Source organism: Rana temporaria, chromosome 7 (genome assembly GCF_905171775.1).
Source record: "Rana temporaria chromosome 7, aRanTem1.1, whole genome shotgun sequence".
Lineage (NCBI taxonomy): Eukaryota > Metazoa > Chordata > Amphibia > Anura > Ranidae > Rana > Rana temporaria.
In genome coordinates, this window is record NC_053495.1 from 68,823,892 (window position 1) to 68,842,128 (window position 18,237).

General features: G+C 45.0%; 1 protein-coding gene across 2 annotated transcripts in view; it reads right to left on the reverse strand.

Moving 5' to 3' along the window:
- ZC3H7B (zinc finger CCCH-type containing 7B) overlaps positions 1–18,237 on the reverse strand; it is a 418,789-nt gene that overhangs the window by 152,993 nt on the left and 247,559 nt on the right. For both annotated transcript variants that reach the window (XM_040359565.1, XM_040359564.1), the window contains exon 16: positions 11,708–11,889. In XM_040359565.1, the coding sequence (XP_040215499.1) occupies positions 11,708–11,889 (182 nt within the window). The remainder of the gene's footprint in view (positions 1–11,707; positions 11,890–18,237) is intronic.

Sequence of the window (18,237 nt, forward strand, 5' to 3'; positions counted from 1 at the left end):
TTATGAAGAAAATTTTATTTTTTGCTAAATTTTATAATAGAAATGAAGAAAAATTCATTTTTTTTTACAAAATTTTCGTTCTATTTTCATTTATAGCGAAAAAAAAAAAAAAAAAAAAAGAGGTGATCAAATACCACCAAAACAAAGATCTATTTGCGGGAAAAAAAGGACAAAAATGTCATTTGGCTACAGTGTTGTATGACTGAGTTATTGTCATTCAAAACGTGAGAGCACCAAAAGCTGAAAATTGGTCTGGTTATTAAGTAGGTTTAAGTGCCCAGTTGTCAAGTGGTTAAAAAAAAAATGAAGGTAGTAAACAGTAGAAAATGTAAAGGTCTGGCAAACTGTCAGAGGCAACCACAGGTTGCATGACAGGGGCTACCAAGGAGATAAGGGCTTTAAATAGGGCATATAACCCATTATCCACTGGGTCCTTGAGCATAGGATTATCCTCCACAGGGAAAGTAACTGTCTACTACAAGGACCATCCATTTTACATAAAGTTCTCTCCAATAGAAAACTGCTGACCAAAACATTTTGGAGGAGGACAGTCAATATACAGGAAGGGCTCGAAGATGGAGTTAACTGGAAAGGTGTTAGAAAGCTTGGGTAATTGTAGGAACACCATGCAGAAGAGCTTAGGGCAAAAAGCCTGTCCAATGCTAAACAAAAATCATACAGTGCCAATAATGGTAACATTGGTATGTTTAAGCTTGGATGAAATTTAAGCATGAGGTGACTCATCTTGATCCAATTCATCAGAAGGAGGAGGGGGGGGGGGGGGTTCTTCAAATAAGGGAGACTGCAGGGCTTCACTTGTTACCCATTATCTATGGCTTTTAAAAAGGACCAAACTCTTATCATTAAACCATATAAGGTTTCATGCAATTGCATTCAAATGGTAAAAGACAACAAAAAGGGCTGTGATTGAATTGCTTTGCCTGCAGTTCAAACACTCAATGGTAAATTCTGCATCAAAAGAAAAGGTCAAATGCAGCCTCTGAATTGCCGTGGTCAGTGCTCCTTTAAACGCAACAGGATTTTGCTGACCTGTCTTTGACGTACACAGAACAACCGTTGACATCAGTCCCTAAATAGACACCGTCACCTGCCCATTAGAGCAAAGTGACAAAAAGAGGAAACCGGAGGGCGCACCGACCTAGTGTGATACTAATTGGTAGATTTTATTAAAATAGTAAAAACAAATCATAATACTCACAAAGGGAGTGTTAAAAACAGGCCTTGAGTAACAATGCAGCAAAGAACCAACACCATCGGCATAACACGATATTGTTTCGATCCGTGACCGTGGCTAGGGCTGACGCGTTTCAGGGGAGAACCCCTTTCCTCAGAGCTTGGTGGTCTGCAGTGCTTCCTCACCATGGGACTTGTCTCAATAAATACTAACTTAGGTAAGTGGAAAAAACACCCCTCCCACAAAGAAGGAGGTGCATAGCCGAGAACCCACCCACATGTCCACCACCCTTCCCTTCCCCTCCCTCCATGTCTATATCCGGCCATCAGTAATGTTATTACACCATCCAGAATGCACTAGACACAGCAATGTATACAGGAATGAAAATACAAATATATACCACAATATGACTGGCCTTTTCAGTAGGAGCACTCAGCAAGTTACTGGCTCCAGGTAAATGGTTACATCCAATCTGTTAGGTGCAAAAGTATAGTGGAGCGTCTCAGCGTCAGCACTTCCAATAAGGGGCTATATGCATGCCCACATGTGCCACACAAGCCCCACTTGCAGTGCTATGCCTACCTTTCCTATAGACGAGGTGGCCTGAAGTGGCTGCTGGAACGCACGCCCATCGTGAAGGAAGCCAGGTGCGTTCCAGCCGAGTCAGTGTTTCACTGCGCATGCGCGTGACGTCATCAACGTCCAGCAGCCACTTCAGGCCACCTCGTCTATAGGAAAGGTAGGCATAGCACTGCAAGTGGGGCTTGTGTGGCACATGTGGGCATGCATATAGCCCCTTATTGGAAGTGCTGACGCTGAGACGCTCCACTATACTTTTGCACCTAACAGATTGGATGTAACCATTTACCTGGAGCCAGTAACTTGCTGAGTGCTCCTACTGAAAAGGCCAGTCATATTGTGGTATATATTTGTATTTTCATTCCTGTATACATTGCTGTGTCTAGTGCATTCTGGATGGTGTAATAACATTACTGATGGCCGGATATAGACATGGAGGGAGGGGAAGGGAAGGGTGGTGGACATGTGCGTGGGTTCTCGGCTATGCACCTCCTTCTTTGTGGGAGGGGTGTTTTTTCCACTTACCTAAGTTAGTATTTATTGAGACAAGTCCCATGGTGAGGAAGCACTGCAGACCACCAAGCTCTGAGGAAAGGGGTTCTCCCCTGAAACGCGTCAGCCCTAGCCACTGTCACGGATCGAAACAATATCGTGTTATGCCGATGGCATTGGTTCTTTGCTGCATTGTTACTCAAGGCCTGTTTTTAACACTCCCTTTGTGAGTATTATGATTTGTTTTTACTATTTTAATAAAATCTACCAATCAGTATCACACTAGGTCGGTGCGCCCTCCGGTTTCCTCTTTTTGTCTTTTAGTTCTATGAATTCCAACGATTCAGAGGAGGGCTGCAAGACTTTGGAAGATACCTTTTAATTGAGTTGTAATTGAGTTTCACCATCTCTTCAAACACTTTTCCAAAAAATACCGGAGCGCAGGAGATTTGTCTTTGTTTCATTAGAGCAGTGTTTCTCAATTCCAGTCCTCAGGCCCCCCCAACAGGTCAGGTTTTCAGGATTTCCATTATTTTGCACAGGTGATTTGATCAGTTTCACTGCCTAAGTAATCACCACAGCCTTTTCATCTGAGGGAAATCCTGAAAACCTGACCTGTTGGGGGGGCCTGAGGACTGGAATTGAGAAACACTGCATTAGAGCAAAGTGTCACCATCTCTTCCTAGCCCATCACCCCAGCAAGGTACACTCACCAATCCACATTTCTTGCGGCCTCCCCACTTTAGAAGGCCACCCCAGATAATCTCAGATAAGAGAGCTTACCTGGGTGAATGATGTCACTGACCGCTGCTCTTTGGTCTGTAAAGGCTGAACAGCTGCAACTATTTCACATCTAGCTGTGAATCTAGCCACAGGAATCCATAGCAACCACAATAAACAACACTTCTCAGGAAGCTAAAGCACTGAAAATTGGAGAAGTGTGCAGGGAGACAGGTTGGACTACTGGAGACTCAGACCACTGCTTTCATGTGACAGCAGCAGTCTCTCTCCAAGTGGTGCCAGCACAGGGAATTTGAAGCCTCCCAAAAGAAACAAAAAAAATAAAAAAATAGAAAAGCTACAATTTCTGGGGAAATTGTGTGAAGTGTTCTTGCCTCCACCAGTAGTCTACAACTGGAGTGGGTGGAGAAACTGCGTGCAGTGGCTTGAGTAACTGTTGTGTGGTTGTAGTGGCTAGAGTAACTGTGGAAACTGTAAATCCGTAAGAAAAAGTTGAAGTGTGAAAAGTAGGAATGGTTTTAATGTTTTTTTATTTTTCAAAAAATATATTTTTTTTAAAAAATTTATTTTTTTCCCCCCCAAAAAAATCTCAAAATATTCTTTTTATTTTTTCAATTTTTTTTTTATAAACGGCAAAATATATCAAACTGAAAAGATACAGACAGATATTGTGTGAACATTTTAAAGTTTGTTTGGCGTCTGTAGGTGAAAGTATAAAGAAGCTGAAACTTTTGGGAGCTGAAGAAGATATTAAGGATTTGAAGCATGCTCTCATTGACTTAAAAAAGTGTTAAAAAGCTTAATATTTTAAAAGTTATAAACAGTAGAAAAATGTTGAAGTCCCATCATTAGCTGAAAGAGCTGAACATTTTAGAAGTTGAATGGTTTTAATTAGGGATGTCCCGATACCGATACTAGTATCGGTACCGATAACAAGCATTTCCCCAAGTACTTGTACTCGGGGGAAATGCTCCGATTCCTCAGCCGATACCTGGGCAGGCAGTGGAGTTGCAAGTCTTCTCCCCCCATGCTATCTTTCCCCCGTGCTCTGTGCTGTCCTCTCTATCCCCCGTGTTCCGTGCTGTCCTCTCTTTCCCCCGTGTTCCGTGCTGTCCTCTCTTTCCCCCCTATGTTCCGTGCTGTCCTCTCTTTCCCCCCGTGTTCCGTGCTGTCCTCTCTTTCCCCCCGTGTTCCGTGCTGTCCTCTCTTTCCCCCCGTGTTCCGTGCTGTCCTCTCTTTCCCCCCGTGTTCCGTGCTGTCCTCTCTTTCCCCCCGTGTTCCGTGCTGTCCTCTCTTTCCCCCCGTGTTCCGTGCTGTCCCCTCTTTCCCCCCGTGTTCCGTGCTGTCCTCTCTTTCCCCCCTATGTTCCGTGTTCCTTGCTGTCCTCTCTTTCCCCCCGTGTTCCGTGCTGTCCTCTCTTTCCCCCCCGTGTTCCGTGCTGTCCTCTCTTTCCCCCCCGTGTTCCGTGCTGTCCTCCCTTTCCCCCCCCATGTTCCCTGCTGTCCTCTCTTTCCCCCCGTGTTCCGTGCTGTCCTCTCTTTCCCCCCCGTGTTCCGTGCTGTCCTCTCTTTCCCCCCCGTGTTCCGTGCTGTCCTCTCTTTCCCCCCCCCCGTGTTCCGTGCTGTCCTCTCTTTCCCCCCCCGTGTTCCGTGCTGTCCTCCCTTTCCCCCCCCATGTTCCCTGCTGTCCTCCCTTTCCCCCCCCCGTGTTCCGTGCTGTCCTCTCTTTCCCCCCGTGTTCCGTGCTGTCCTCCCTTTCCCCCCCCATGTTCCGTGCTGTCCTCCCTTTCCCCCCCCATGTTCCGTGCTGTCCTCCCTTTCCCCCCCATGTTCTGTGCTGTCCTCCCTTTCCCCCCCATGTTCTGTGCTGTCCTCCCTTTCCCCCCCATGTTACGTGCTGTCCTCCCTTCCCCCCCCATGTTACGTGCTGTCCTCCCTTCCCCCCCCATGTTCCGTGCTGTCCTCCCTTTCCCCCCCATGTTCCGTGCTGTCCTCCCTTTCCCCCCCATGTTCCGTGCTGTCCTCTCTCCCCCCTCAATTTGTCAGGATGGAGAGCGGAGGTAGGAGCCGCTAAACCCGGCAGCTACCTTTTTTAGAATGAACAGAGTCAGTGATCACGGACTCTGTCAATTCATATAATTGAGCATCGTAACCTGTGTTTACGATGCTTCAGTTTATGAATGGAGAGGAGCTTCCCTCCATTCATTTCAGCTGAGGCTGCAGAGAAAGGGACTGGGGAATCTGTGTCCTTAGTCCCTTTCTCTGTCTTAAAGGGGAGATGTCAGAGGTCTGTTAAGACCCCTGATATCTCTCCAAAGAACCCCAACAGGGCTGATTAAAAAAAAAAAAAAATTGCAATAAATATATTGTTTTAAAAATAAATAAAATGTTAATAAAAAAAGAAAAAAAAAAAACACACCGACAACCCCCCCCCCTAAAAAACACACACAAAAAAAAAAAATCACTGTAAAAAAACAGGACATTAAAAAAAAGGATCGGTAATCGGTATCGGCGAGTACTTGAAAAATGGAGTTAGTACTCACCGGTAACTCCTTTTCCGGTAGTCTTCCAGGACAGCCCTTGAGAGATGGAGTCTCCTCCCATCGACACAGGAAACACGTTACCAGCAGTTCAAAAGGCGGTCCCTCAGGTCCCTGGCCAGTCTTCCCCAAGAACCGAAGGATGGAACTGCAAAATATAACTACAACAGGTTAATACGTTTAATGCATTACCTATAGATATAAAAGGGTGGGATCGTGCTGTCCTGAAAGACTACCGGAAAAGGAGTTACCGGTGAGTACTAACTCCATTTTTCCCTAGTCGTCTTCCAGGACAGCCCTTGAGAGGATCCCAAAGTACTCACCAGATCTAGGGTGGGACCACAGCTTGGAGGATTTTCCTCCCAAAGGCTTGATCCAGTCTGTAGTGATTTGTAAAGGTGGAAACACTTGACCAGGTTGCCGCCTTACAAATCTGCTCCGGAGTGGCACCAGCTTTCTCTGCCCAAGATGTTGCAAGTGCCCTCGTGGAGTGAGCTTTAATACCCCCTGGAGTGTCTAATCCCACTATTCTATAACTCTCTATAATAGCTAATCTAATCCACCTAGCTATCGTGGATTTTGAGGCTTTCTGACCTTTATGTTTACCCGAGAAAAGAACAAAAAGGGAATCTGTTAATCTGAAGGGGTTAGTTGATTCTAAGTATTGTAGAATGCATCTTCTTACATCAAGGAGATGAAATCGTCTCTCCCTGCTATTAGAAGCGTTCTGATAAAAAGAAGGTAAAATAATATCTTGGGACCTGTGAAAATTTGAAGTCATTTTTGGCAGGAACCCAGGGTCTGTTTTCAGAACAATTCTGTCATCCAAAATTTGAAGGAAAGGTTCCCTGACTGAAAATGCCTGAATTTCACTCACTCTGCGTGCTGTGGTAATTGCTACTAAGAGCACTGTTTTCAAGGTGAGTAGTTTAATAGAGGCCTCCGAGATGGGCTCAAATGGAGCACCCAAAAAGGCTTTAAGAACGACCGCCAGGTCCCATGTGGGAGTTGTGTTTGTTTTGGCTGGCTTTTGCCTGGAAACAGCTTTGCAAAACCTAGAGATAAGCTGATCCTCTTGTAACCGCTTTTCAAGAAAAACACTTAAGGCTGCAATTTGGACCTTAATAGTACTGAGGGACAACCCTTTGTCTATACCATCCTGTAAGAATTGTAGTATGTTTTTAATACTCCTTTCCGATTCACCCTGCTCTGACAACCAGGAATTTAATTTCTTCCAGGTTTTTCCATAGATTGCCCTGGTGACTGGTTTTCTACTTTGTAACAGGGTTTTGATTACTTTTTCTGACAGGCCTTTCTGCCTCAGAATTTCCTCCTCAGTAACCACGCTGATAGTTTTAGCATGGGTATTTGGGGATGCAGGAGAGGTCCTTGTGACAGGAGGTCCTGTCTGTAGGGAAGTCTCAGTGGTGGTTGGTCTGTTAAATTTTGTATTGTCGTGAACCACGGCCTCTTTGGCCAGAAAGGGGCCACCAAAATTAGAGATGTTTCTTCCACTAGAAATTTTGACAATACTCTTGGAATGAGATGTAAAGGTGGAAAAGCATAAACTAGATTGAAAGTCCACGGAACTTGTAGTGCATCTACTCCCCAAGGATGATCTCCTGGGTGCAGAGAGCAAAAATTTTGAACTTGGGCATTCACCTTGGTTGCGAACAGGTCTATGTCTGGGTACCCCCACTGACTCGTTATGATCCTGAAGGCTTCCTTGTGAAGAGACCATTCCTGATTCGACACTAAATGTCGGCTCAAAAAATCTGCAGTATTGTTCTGTTCTCCCCTCAGGTGAACTGCAGAGATGGACATTAGATGAACTTCTGCCCATTCGAAAAGTTGTCTTGCTACTGTCATTAAGCGAGAGCTCCTGGTACCTCCCTGCTTGTTGACGTAAGCTACTGCCGTCACATTGTCCGAACGGACTTGGAGATGGTGCCCTTGTATCTTGTCCTGAAAGGCAAGTAAAGCCTTCAAGATTGCCACTAGTTCCTTCCAATTGGAGGAAGACTTCCTTTCTTCTTGAGTCCACTTGCCTTGTACCCAAAGAGCATTGAGGTGAGCTCCCCAGCCCCAGTTGCTTGCATCTGTGGTCAAAATGTACCTGATAGGAGGGACCCAGAGAACCCCTTTGTTCAGGTTCTCTTTGTCCTTCCACCACCAAAGTGAACGTTTCACCCTGTCGGGGATTGTCACTAAATCCTCCAGATCCTTTGTTTTTATCTGATCCAATAAAAAGCTTTGTAGGCTTCTTTGGTGGAACCTGGCCCATTGGATTTCTCCAGGCTGATTATCCAACCTAGATTTCTTAGACTCCGTGGTGTTAGATCTATATCTTGACAGAGTTGCCTCTCTGAGGTGGCTGTGAGGAGCAAGTCGTCCAGGTATGGTATAATTGATACCGCCTGAAGTCTCAGAGGGACTAGTGCTTCTCCTAGGACTTTTGAAAATATCCTTGGAGAGGACGACAGCCCGAAGGGCAGAGCTCTGCATTGAAAATGATAGATTTTTGAGTCTATCTGGATCGCCATCCGAAGAAATTTCTGGCATTCCTTCTTTATTGGGATATGAAGGTAAGCGTCCCTTAAATCCAGGGTTGCCATGAATACTTCTTTCTGCAGAAGATTCTTTACCGAATAGATGGACTCCATCCGAAATTTTTTGTAACGGATGGAGAGGTTTAGGGGTCGCAGGTTCATGATTAGTCTGAACCTCCCTGAGGGCTTTTTGACTACAAAGATACGAGAGTAAAAACCCTCCCCCTGTTCGTGAATAGGGACTGGTGTCAATACCTCTTGATCCACCATGTCTCCTATTAGAGGTAAGGCCTTGGCCTTTTCTGAGTGACTGGGTAACTGTCACTAGGAATTTTCTGAAATAAATTTTTCTTTAGGGGGAAATGACTTTCTTATCTGCCGTCCTTTCTAGGACGGTATCCAATTCTGGACCAAAAATAAGATCTCCATTGAATGGGACACTGCATAACCTGGTTTTTGATGCTGTATCCCCAGCCCAGGTTTTTAGCCATAAGGATCTTCGTGCTGACACAGAGAGGGCTGCAGATTTGGCTGAAAATTTAACCGCATCTGTAGCTGCATCTGAAATAAAACCTGTTGCTTTAAAAAGCATAGGAAAGGTTTTAAGAAGTTCCTCCCTAGGTGTACCATCCTTAAGATGTTCTTCTAATTGGGATAGCCAGAACTCCAGATTTTTGGCCACACAAGAAGTCGCCATTGCAGGTTTTAATCCTGCCATTGAGGCATCCCAGGCCCTTTTTAGGACAATGTCAGTCTTCCTGTCCATTGGGTCCTTCAAATGCCCCATATCCTCGAAGGCCAGATCTGACTGCTTGGATACTTTAGATAGTGGTGCATCTAGTTTAGGAACCTTGTTCCAGACTGCCTCTGGGTTCTCGTCAAAGGGGAACCTCCTTTTAAGGGAATTTGGAAAAAATGTTTTTTTATCTGGCTCCGCCCACTCTTTGTGGACCATGTCAGACAGGACTTCATGGATGGGAAAAACCCTGTCTTTTTTCCTCCCTAAGGCAGCATACATTGTGTCATGTCTAGATAACTGAGATTCCTCCTCCTCAATATCTAGTGTACCATATATGGCACCTAACAAATCATCTACTTCTTCAACAGACAGTTTGTATTTAGACACTCTTCTAGCTGCGACCTGATTTTCCTCCTGATCTGAATCTGCTTCGGAGGTTTCAGCTCTAGCTAACTCGGGGCTATGCTCCCTTTCCCTACGGGGCTCCCCTGAACTAGGCATAGTGGGACTTGGAGAAGGAGAAGCAGTATTAGAACTACTGGTGGCAGCAACTGTGCTAACATTTGCAATCAAATCTCTAAGGGACTGAAAAGTAGATGCCATTTCCTCTTTGAAAGACCCCAGAAATTTAACTACTGGCGAATCTGCCTCAGACTTTAACAGTTTTGCAATGCATTGTTTACACAAAGATTTATAGTAGCCAGAGGACAACTTGCTACCACAGTTTGGACACTTTTTACGTCCAGATCTATCTTCCTTTGTGGCATCTTTAACCTAGAATAAAAGAAAACAATTCCTAAGGAATTACCCTCACTGAGGGATACACCAGTGCTACCACCACCAAAGGAACAGTCCCCCTGGGATGTGACCCCCCATGGAGCACACCTAGTCACCAAACATGCCTAGTAGTTCCCCCTGAGTTCATGCCCGGCAGCCTACCTGGGGAATGCTGGTGCCTGCGTCCTCCGGAGCGAATAGGGATTGCGCCTCCATGGTCGGTCCCTTCTCCGATCCCGCCGCTCGTCCGTTACAGCTGGAGGCAGGTCGGGATATGCAGGATCAGCGTGGCTTTTTCTCTTCCCCCTGCGCCTCGTGGAGACCCGGAACAGGAAGTCTCGGCGCTCAGCTATGACGCGGTTCCGGCGTAAGTGACGCAACGGTGTCTCCGTCCCCACTGAACGGCGCGAATTTTCGAATCCTGTCGTTCTGGGGGGGAACCGCGCCATTCTGCCACAGACCTGCATCGGCACCGGGAAGAGGAAGGAAAACGGGTCGGCTCCTCAAGCTGGACGGTACCCGTGCCTTACACGAATTAAGGTGAGACTCTCAGGGCACATACAGAAAAGACCCAGTCCCCTGTGTGCCCCCTATTCCCTTCAGGAGAGCCCCTGAGAGAAGGAGTCCAAAAAAAAAAAATATGTTCCTTTTAAAGTAACATGTTCCTCCGACGGAGGAAACAAAAAGACTGGCCAGGGACCTGAGGGACCGCCTTTTGAACTGCTGGTAACGTGTTTCCTGTATCGATGGGAGGAGACTCCATCTCTCAAGGGCTGTCCTGGAAGACGACTAGGGAAAAAATGTATTGGTACTTGTACTCGGTCTCAAAAAAGTGGTATCGGGACAACCCTAGTTTTAATAGCTGAAAGTATGCAGAAGTTACACAGAGGCAATAAACTGAGCCAATTCCCCTCAGAGCTGTGTGGGAGGAGCTACAATGCACCTCAGAGCTTTGTGGGAGGAGCTAAAATTTCCCTCAGCATTGCCAGGAAACCAATGTTTATGTAGGCTCTAAGCACAGGCCAGAGTATTTTGCCTCTCCTGAATACTTGTCATTCTTTCTACAGCGAAGAGCTTAATATTGTGAGAATCAGAAGACCCAGGCCTACATTTTGGTGCATAGTATGTCTCCGAAATATTAAAATGGCAATTTCAATGAATGTCTATGGATTAGACATGTGTAGTGGCAGCAGGGATAGCTGAACGCTTTGATATACGATTTGTGTAGGTGGGCTTGAAAATGAGGGAGTGGTGGCAGTTTAGAAATCATGTCCTGATTTTTCAGTTTTTGTCAGCTCACACTCTAGTTTCACCATTCATTCCTATGGGACAAATTTTGCCGCCAAAATGTCGATATTTTGTGAACTATTCGGCGAAACGTTCCACAAAGGAATAGCACACCAATCGGGAACAATCCGCACGTTTCTGTATATTACTTGTCTATGTAGTGTAAAAACTGTGGGAGGAGTTAGGGTGGTAAATTTGGCTATAATAATATATATGCGAGATAACAGCAAGTGCTCTTGCTATGCAAGAACACTTAAAAAATGGAAGAGCAGTTTATTTATTACTGTATATGCAGCAGCCTGACTGCATTACAGTAATTAAATAAGAGGGTTAAACTGCAATTTAATGTATATTGATGAACACTTTTAGATGCATGGACATGCATTTGTGAAGGTAACCATTTGACCTGGATGGAAAAAGTTTAAAAACACCCACAAAACACTATACATAACTATTTTATGGCCCAAAGCAATGTGGCAAATAGATCCTACTCAAAACATTTTTTATTTTTATATTCCTAGCTATGCAGGGGAAAGAGGCCATGACTACATACAGTATGCACTGAAGAAAAAAAAAAGCTTACAGAGAGGGTTTCCATTGTAGTGGAAGTAGTTGGCTTGCACTCATCACATTCTCCAATTACCGTATTTAAATTCAGTGTCACATGCCCTTTAAAGATTTTCCACCACACTTATTTTGAACCAAATTCATGCTGCACTATAAACCCCCCCCCCCCAAAAAAAAAAGCAACTTGTGTAGCAAGGATAAGGAAAGTTGAAAATGGGGTTATTAATGCAAGTGGGAGGTACCTGACTGTTTCTGCAGCATCCAAACACACAGTTCTACGTGGCTATGTGCAAAGTTGCAAGTGTCCTCCTGAAGACAACCATAACGCATCTCATGGCGGCACACGTCCATTTGAAATCGAAGATGAAGTGGACGAATTTTGGAGTACTTTACTGTGCTTGAGTTCAACACATGCACGAGACATCTGTCCAAAAGATAAAACAAAAAAAAAAGAATTACAATTTATATGGGATTAATTACTTCACTGGTTTTCTCAGCAGTGTGGATAGGGTTAATTTAGTTTATAGTGTTAACATGTGATCACACCCCTATAGCACCTCATGAGGCATATGCAGTAAAGGCAAGCATTTTGGATTTGAGCACAGCTACAGTAATATCTTGATTTCTATTTCACAGTGACTAGACCTGAGCCTGTCGTTCTCCCTCAACGGTTTGTCTACCCCATATTAGCATAGCATTGACCACTAAAATGTTATCAAGTATTAGGCATTTTGTACAGTATATGTAGTGTAGGGACTGGCCAGAGAGGGATTCCTTTGACACACATCTTGAACACGTATTACAATGTACAGCATGTGAACTGTCAATTTCTGGACTCATTAAAAGGTATGGATTATGAACTACTCCATAAACAAATCATAATAGCTAGGTACAGATTATAACCATTTATTCCCATGTAGCGCTTACACTTGCTAATTCTGTTAAAGGGTCACTAAAGGGCCCCCTTAGTCTCAGTCTCTGCATCCCAGAGACTGTCCCATTTATATTTACTACACAGGGTGTACAGGACTCCAGCCAGGTTACACACATGGGGCTTTAGGGACACCCCCTTGTGCCCAAAATGCACCGCACAAATTGGTGATCTGCTGCACATGATGTGGAAGTGCCCCAAGCTGTTTCGGTATTGGAAATTTGTTCTGGATACCATAGCTCAAGTGTTTCAAATACCAGTTATTACTGATCCAGTAGTTTGCCTCCTTGGTGCCCTGGAACTGCCTGACTTTTCACCAAATGGTCATACTGCAGTGCTACGACTGCTTTATCTCGCCCGTAAAGAGATAGCTAAACTATGGATCACTCCTAGGGTACCAACAGGCACACAATGGGTGAAACAGGTTAACAGTATCTTAATACGCGAAAAACTAACATATCAACACCGGGGTGCCGTAAGGAAATTTTATTCTATGTGGCAGCCATGGCTAGATGTTCCGGGACTAGGTCCCTTGCAGCTGGTGAGGGACAGATTGTTGCAGGGATAGAATACCTTGGTTCCAGGGAATGGGAATGCGACTGGGCTGTGAGTGGGAAGGGAGAGTGGGGCATGATACATCACTCATTGAAGAACCCAAAAGGTGCTGAGAATATGATGGTGGTCCACAGCTTTTTCTCTTTCTTTTTCTTATCTTTTTCTTCCCTTTTCTTGTCTTCACTCTTTTCTACTGCCCGTCCCCCCTCCTCCCTTTCCTTTCAACCTTAGTCTGTTTAACTTTCTCTTACCTCCTGAGATTGCAGTCGGACGCTTCTGTACACAGTCAGACTACGTTTCCCAGGGTGATGTCACGTATTACCTGCAGTATTATAAAGTTTAACACTCTTTCATAACTGTCCTATTTATGTTTATGTCGACAGGCATGCTACTAGAGTGTGTTGGTATTAGACGGAAACTTGATGTACGCTGGTTTAAGATTGTGTCCTGACTTTTTCCCTATATACTGCAAATGATACTGATCTGTCTGTGTGCAATTATATGATTGTATTTCTATTTTTATACAATAAACTTGTTTCTGATTTAAAAAAAAAAAAAAAAGGGTCACTAAAGGAAAAACTTTTTTTAGCTGAAATTACTGTTTACAGGGCATAGAGACATAATAGTTAACTGATTCCTTTTAAAAATGATTAAAAATAGATAAAAAAACAATCATATAATGTGCCTGCAGTGTAGTTTCGTTTTTGCTGTTGTTTGCTGGTTCTCTGATGTACAGAGAGCCACTAGAGGGCAGTCAGCCAATAGAGATCAGTGATACTTTGTCTAAAACTCCTCAGCACCAATCCAGTTTCGTTTTACACACAGTAATCACACCTCCTTGATTAGTGACCACCGTGGGAAATCTCCCAGTACTGTGGTTATCAGGAAACAGGCAACCAGGAAGTGTCCAGAACAGAGAGGAATTACAGCAACATGAAAGCAAAAACGAACAATGAGGACATGAAACCAGGACTGCAGTAAGGTAAAGGAAGCTATTTGGCTAAAAAAAAAAATTCCTTTAGTGACTCTTTAACCTAAAATAACGAATATGCTCACTTGCAGATTTATTTTAAAGGCTGAATAGAAGGTTTTTGGGTTTCTTTAACTACTTGCGTAATGGGCCAATTCTGAAACTTCTCTCCTACATGTAAAAATCATATTTTTGTTGCTACAAAATCACTCAGAAGCCCCAAACATTACATATATTTTTAGCAGAGACCCTAGGGCAGAACTCAAATTTTCCACTAGCCTATTTGCATTTTGCGAGTGGAAAATTAGGTCTGGCGAGGAGCTGGGCTGCCTGGGAGAGGGGGGGCGAGCACCGCCGGCGGCAGTTGTTGATCGGGAGCTGTTCTCCCAGCGATCGCCTGTGGCAGAGAGCATTGAGGTAGAGCAGGACCGCCATATCACTGAGTGGTATAGCCCGCTGTAATAGCACAACATTGAACTTTTCTCTGCTCGTTCTCACACACACAGCACCGCCTCCTCCTAACCCCCTGCCTGTATTAGACAGAATGCTGGGATGCGTTCTGTCATAGCATGAGCATGTGCGTTTGTACTTTGGACTTTAGTCCAATGGACTTGTGTACACACAAAGGGGTTTTGCTCCAACGGACATTTGTTGCCAGAAAGTTTGTCTGTTTTCACAGTGGACATTTGTCCGATGAAAAACACAACATTTGTCCGATGGAGCGTACACACGGTCGGATTATCCGCTAAAACAGGTCCATCGAACAATTGTTGTCAAAAAGTCTGATCGTGTGTATGGGCAAGCTGCCTGCTGTGGGGGCACTCGGCAGGAGGGATGGGCCAGAAGAGGGATCGCTGGGAGAACAGCTCCCGATCAACAACGGCCGCCGCCAGTTTTCGCCCCCCCCCCCCCCACTCCACATCATGCAATGAACCGGTGAGGCGCATTTAATATTTAAGGTTGTCAGGTAAAGGGTGGCTAATTACCTGCTCTTCCATTTAAAAGGAAATGTGTAGGTGTTAATTGACAGTGGGTTATACCGCTCGATCCCGCAGCTCTCCTCTTTCTCCGGTCATGATCTGGCCACCAATGGGGGCACAGCGAGTCCGCAAGGGTGGGCACAGGTGAGGCTGCAATGGTGGGCACAGGTGAGGCTGCAATGGTGGGCACAGGTGAGGCTGCAATGAGGGGTACTGATAAAGTTGTTAATATTTATTTTTGCAACTTAATTCTGCATAAAACATTTAAGTGTCATTTCAGGAGATGATTTATGAGGGCGTGATTAGCGGCAGAATTAGGGGCGGGGCATGGTAGGGGTTGGGCGGGGAAACTGGTAGCGAGTAACCCTTGAGGTCTGGCTACTGGCTCAAGACTTGAAATTTTGAGCCCTGCCCTAGGGAATAAAATTGGTGGTCGTTTTATCTCACATGGTATTTACGCAGCATTTTTTCAAACGCGTTTTAAAAACAACAGTTCCATGCATTAGAAAAAAATAAAAAAACAGTAATGTTAGCCGAAATGTTTGACATAATCTGAAAGATGTTACGCCGAGTAAATAGATACCCAACATGTCATGCTTTAAAATTGCACACACTTGTGGAATGGCGCCAAATTTTGATACTTCAAAATTCTCATAAGCGACGCTAATATTATTGCTCTCACTCACTAACGTTTGCGGTGATACCTCAAATGTGTGGTCTGAATGACCTTTACATATGCGGGCACGCGAGGACAGGGGCACTTTAAATTTATTTTTTTTGTTAAAATTTTACTTCAGGGACAATCTGGCCTGCCAGAAATCTTCATCGTCAACATCCGGTGCTGGCCAGTTTCTTCTCCGGCTATGATTGTTGGTGAAGGGAATTTCCAGCTGTAAAAGATGGATATCTGAATGATGACTAACTGCAGGCATCATTCAAATATCCATATCTAAAGTCCGCGACGTCATATGACGTTGGTCGGGCGGGAAGTGGTTGTTAAAGCGGAGGTTCACCCGCACATGACCCTTTTTCCCCTTAGATGGATGCTCGTTTTGTCTAGGGGAATCGGCTAGTTGTTTTAAAATATGATCCGTACTTACCGTTTACGAGATGCATCTTCTCCGCCGCTTCCGGGTATGGGCTGCGGGACTGGGCGTTCCTATTTTGATTGACAGTCTTCCAAGAGGCTTCCAACGGTCGCATCCATCGCGTCACGATTTTCCAAAAGAAGCCGAACGTCGGTGCGCAGGCGCAGTATAGAGCCACACCGACGTTCGGCTTCTTTCGGCTACTAGTGACGCGATGGATGCGACCGTCGGAAGCCTCTCGGAAGACGGTCAATCAAGAAGGAACGCCCGCTCCCGAAGACCCATACCCGGAAGCAACGGAGAAGATGCATCTCGAAAACGGTAAGTACGGATCATATTTTAAAACAACTAGCCGATTCCCCTAGACAAAACGAGCATCCATCTAAGGGGAAAAGATAAAAAAATATATAATTGGGTGAACTCCCGCTTTAAGCCACTCTCACTACTTTATACTATCCGCTCTGTTTCTTAATGCGGTCTCCCGTGTGTTATTTAAAAAAATAAATGCAGATTATACCTCATTTCAGAGCGCTGATCAGCGTTCAGGTGTCCGACTGGCTTTCTCCTCTCCCCGGCTGACAGCTAGAGCGGGTGGGGCCGAGATTTCCCTGCTGACATCAGTCGGGAGAAGGAGAGGAGAAAGCCGGCCGGTCACATGAGCACCGATCGGCGGTCTGAAATGAGGTATAATCTGCATTTTTTTAATATAAATCACACACAGGGGGACAACGCATTAGGAGACAGAGAGGATCGTATGACAAATTACATGTTATTTCAGCAGGAGGAGGGACAGGGGGCGAGCACCCTCACAAGCTGACAGGTAGGGAGGGGGAGAGCAGATGAGAGAGCTGCAGATGACGGAAGCACGTAAACTGACCACAGTGTCAGGGCTCAGCAGCCATGATATACTGTGGTCAGATTACAGAAAGGAGGATAGAAACTGGCATGATCAGCCAGGTTTTTTAGGTAATACAGGGGGCCAAATTACACCGCACAAGCACTGTGCTTTATAAGATGCTTTAAAAAAAAGGTACAGGATGCTTTTGGGGGGGTAACAAATGCTTTAAAGAGGAAGTAAACCCTCTTAAACAAAAAAAACCCTGCAAGACAAAGGCATATTGAGCTAATATTCGTAGCATACTAGCTCATTATGCATTACTTCCCTCCGATCGAAGACCCCAGCAGCAGTTCTCGTCTCCCCCTCCGGCATGTCGTCCCGGAGTTAGGCTAGATTCACACCTATGCATTTTTAGTGCTTTTTGCATTTTGCAGAGTTGCACTACAGAACGTGATCCATAGGAAACCACGGTAAATGGACTGCTGTGCAGATCTGCAAAAAGCACTAAAACTGCATAGATGTGAATCCAGCATAAGGTTGTAAACATAGGGTTATGTTCCTGTTCATAGGATAGGACTAGGCAGAACATGATATTTAAATACATGTTACTTTAACAGAGTTGAACAGCCCCGCCCAGGGGGCAGTCCCTCCGGACATAACCCCCCCTCCCTGCAGCCTCAGTTCATAATAAGCAGTACAAACCTAAAAAAATAAAAAAGGGGGGGGGGGTGCTGTGTCCGTCCATGGACAACAGAGAAAATGATTTTACGGCGAGTAGAAAAAAAATCGTATTTTCTCTTATCGTCCATGGACGGACACGGCCTTCACAAGTCTTGACAAATAGGACGTCCCCAAGCAGTGTCAAAAAAACGAGGGGTGGGAACAGTATCAGTAAAAACAAACAACTTCACCCCAAACAAACAGAGCTCCTCAACGGAGGAGTTGCAATTTTAAAACGGGGGTTCACCCAAAAAAAAATGTTTTAACTTGACATTCAGCTGAGTTGTCAGAATGACAATTGGCTGTTTTTATTTTATTTTTTCAGTGCAGCACATACCGTATTTTCACCGCCGCTTACGGGTATGTAATGTGCGGGACTGGGTGTTCCTAAGTGATTGACATCCTTCCGACCGGCGCATACAGCGCGTCACTAGTTGCCGAAAGAAGCCGACTCGCCACCAAGTAATGGCCCGCCAAAGGCCATTGAAAGAACACAGCCAAGGCTGAAATCTGTCCCTTAATGGTGCTTAAGGCAAGGTTCTGATCTACTCCACACTGTAAAAACAGCAGGACCATGGACACAGAGTATGTCCGTGGACACCACCCCATCTCCTCGCACATAGAGATGTAGATCTTCCTGGAAGAAGACTTCCGTGCCCTCAAAATAGTTGACATATACGAGTCGGAAAG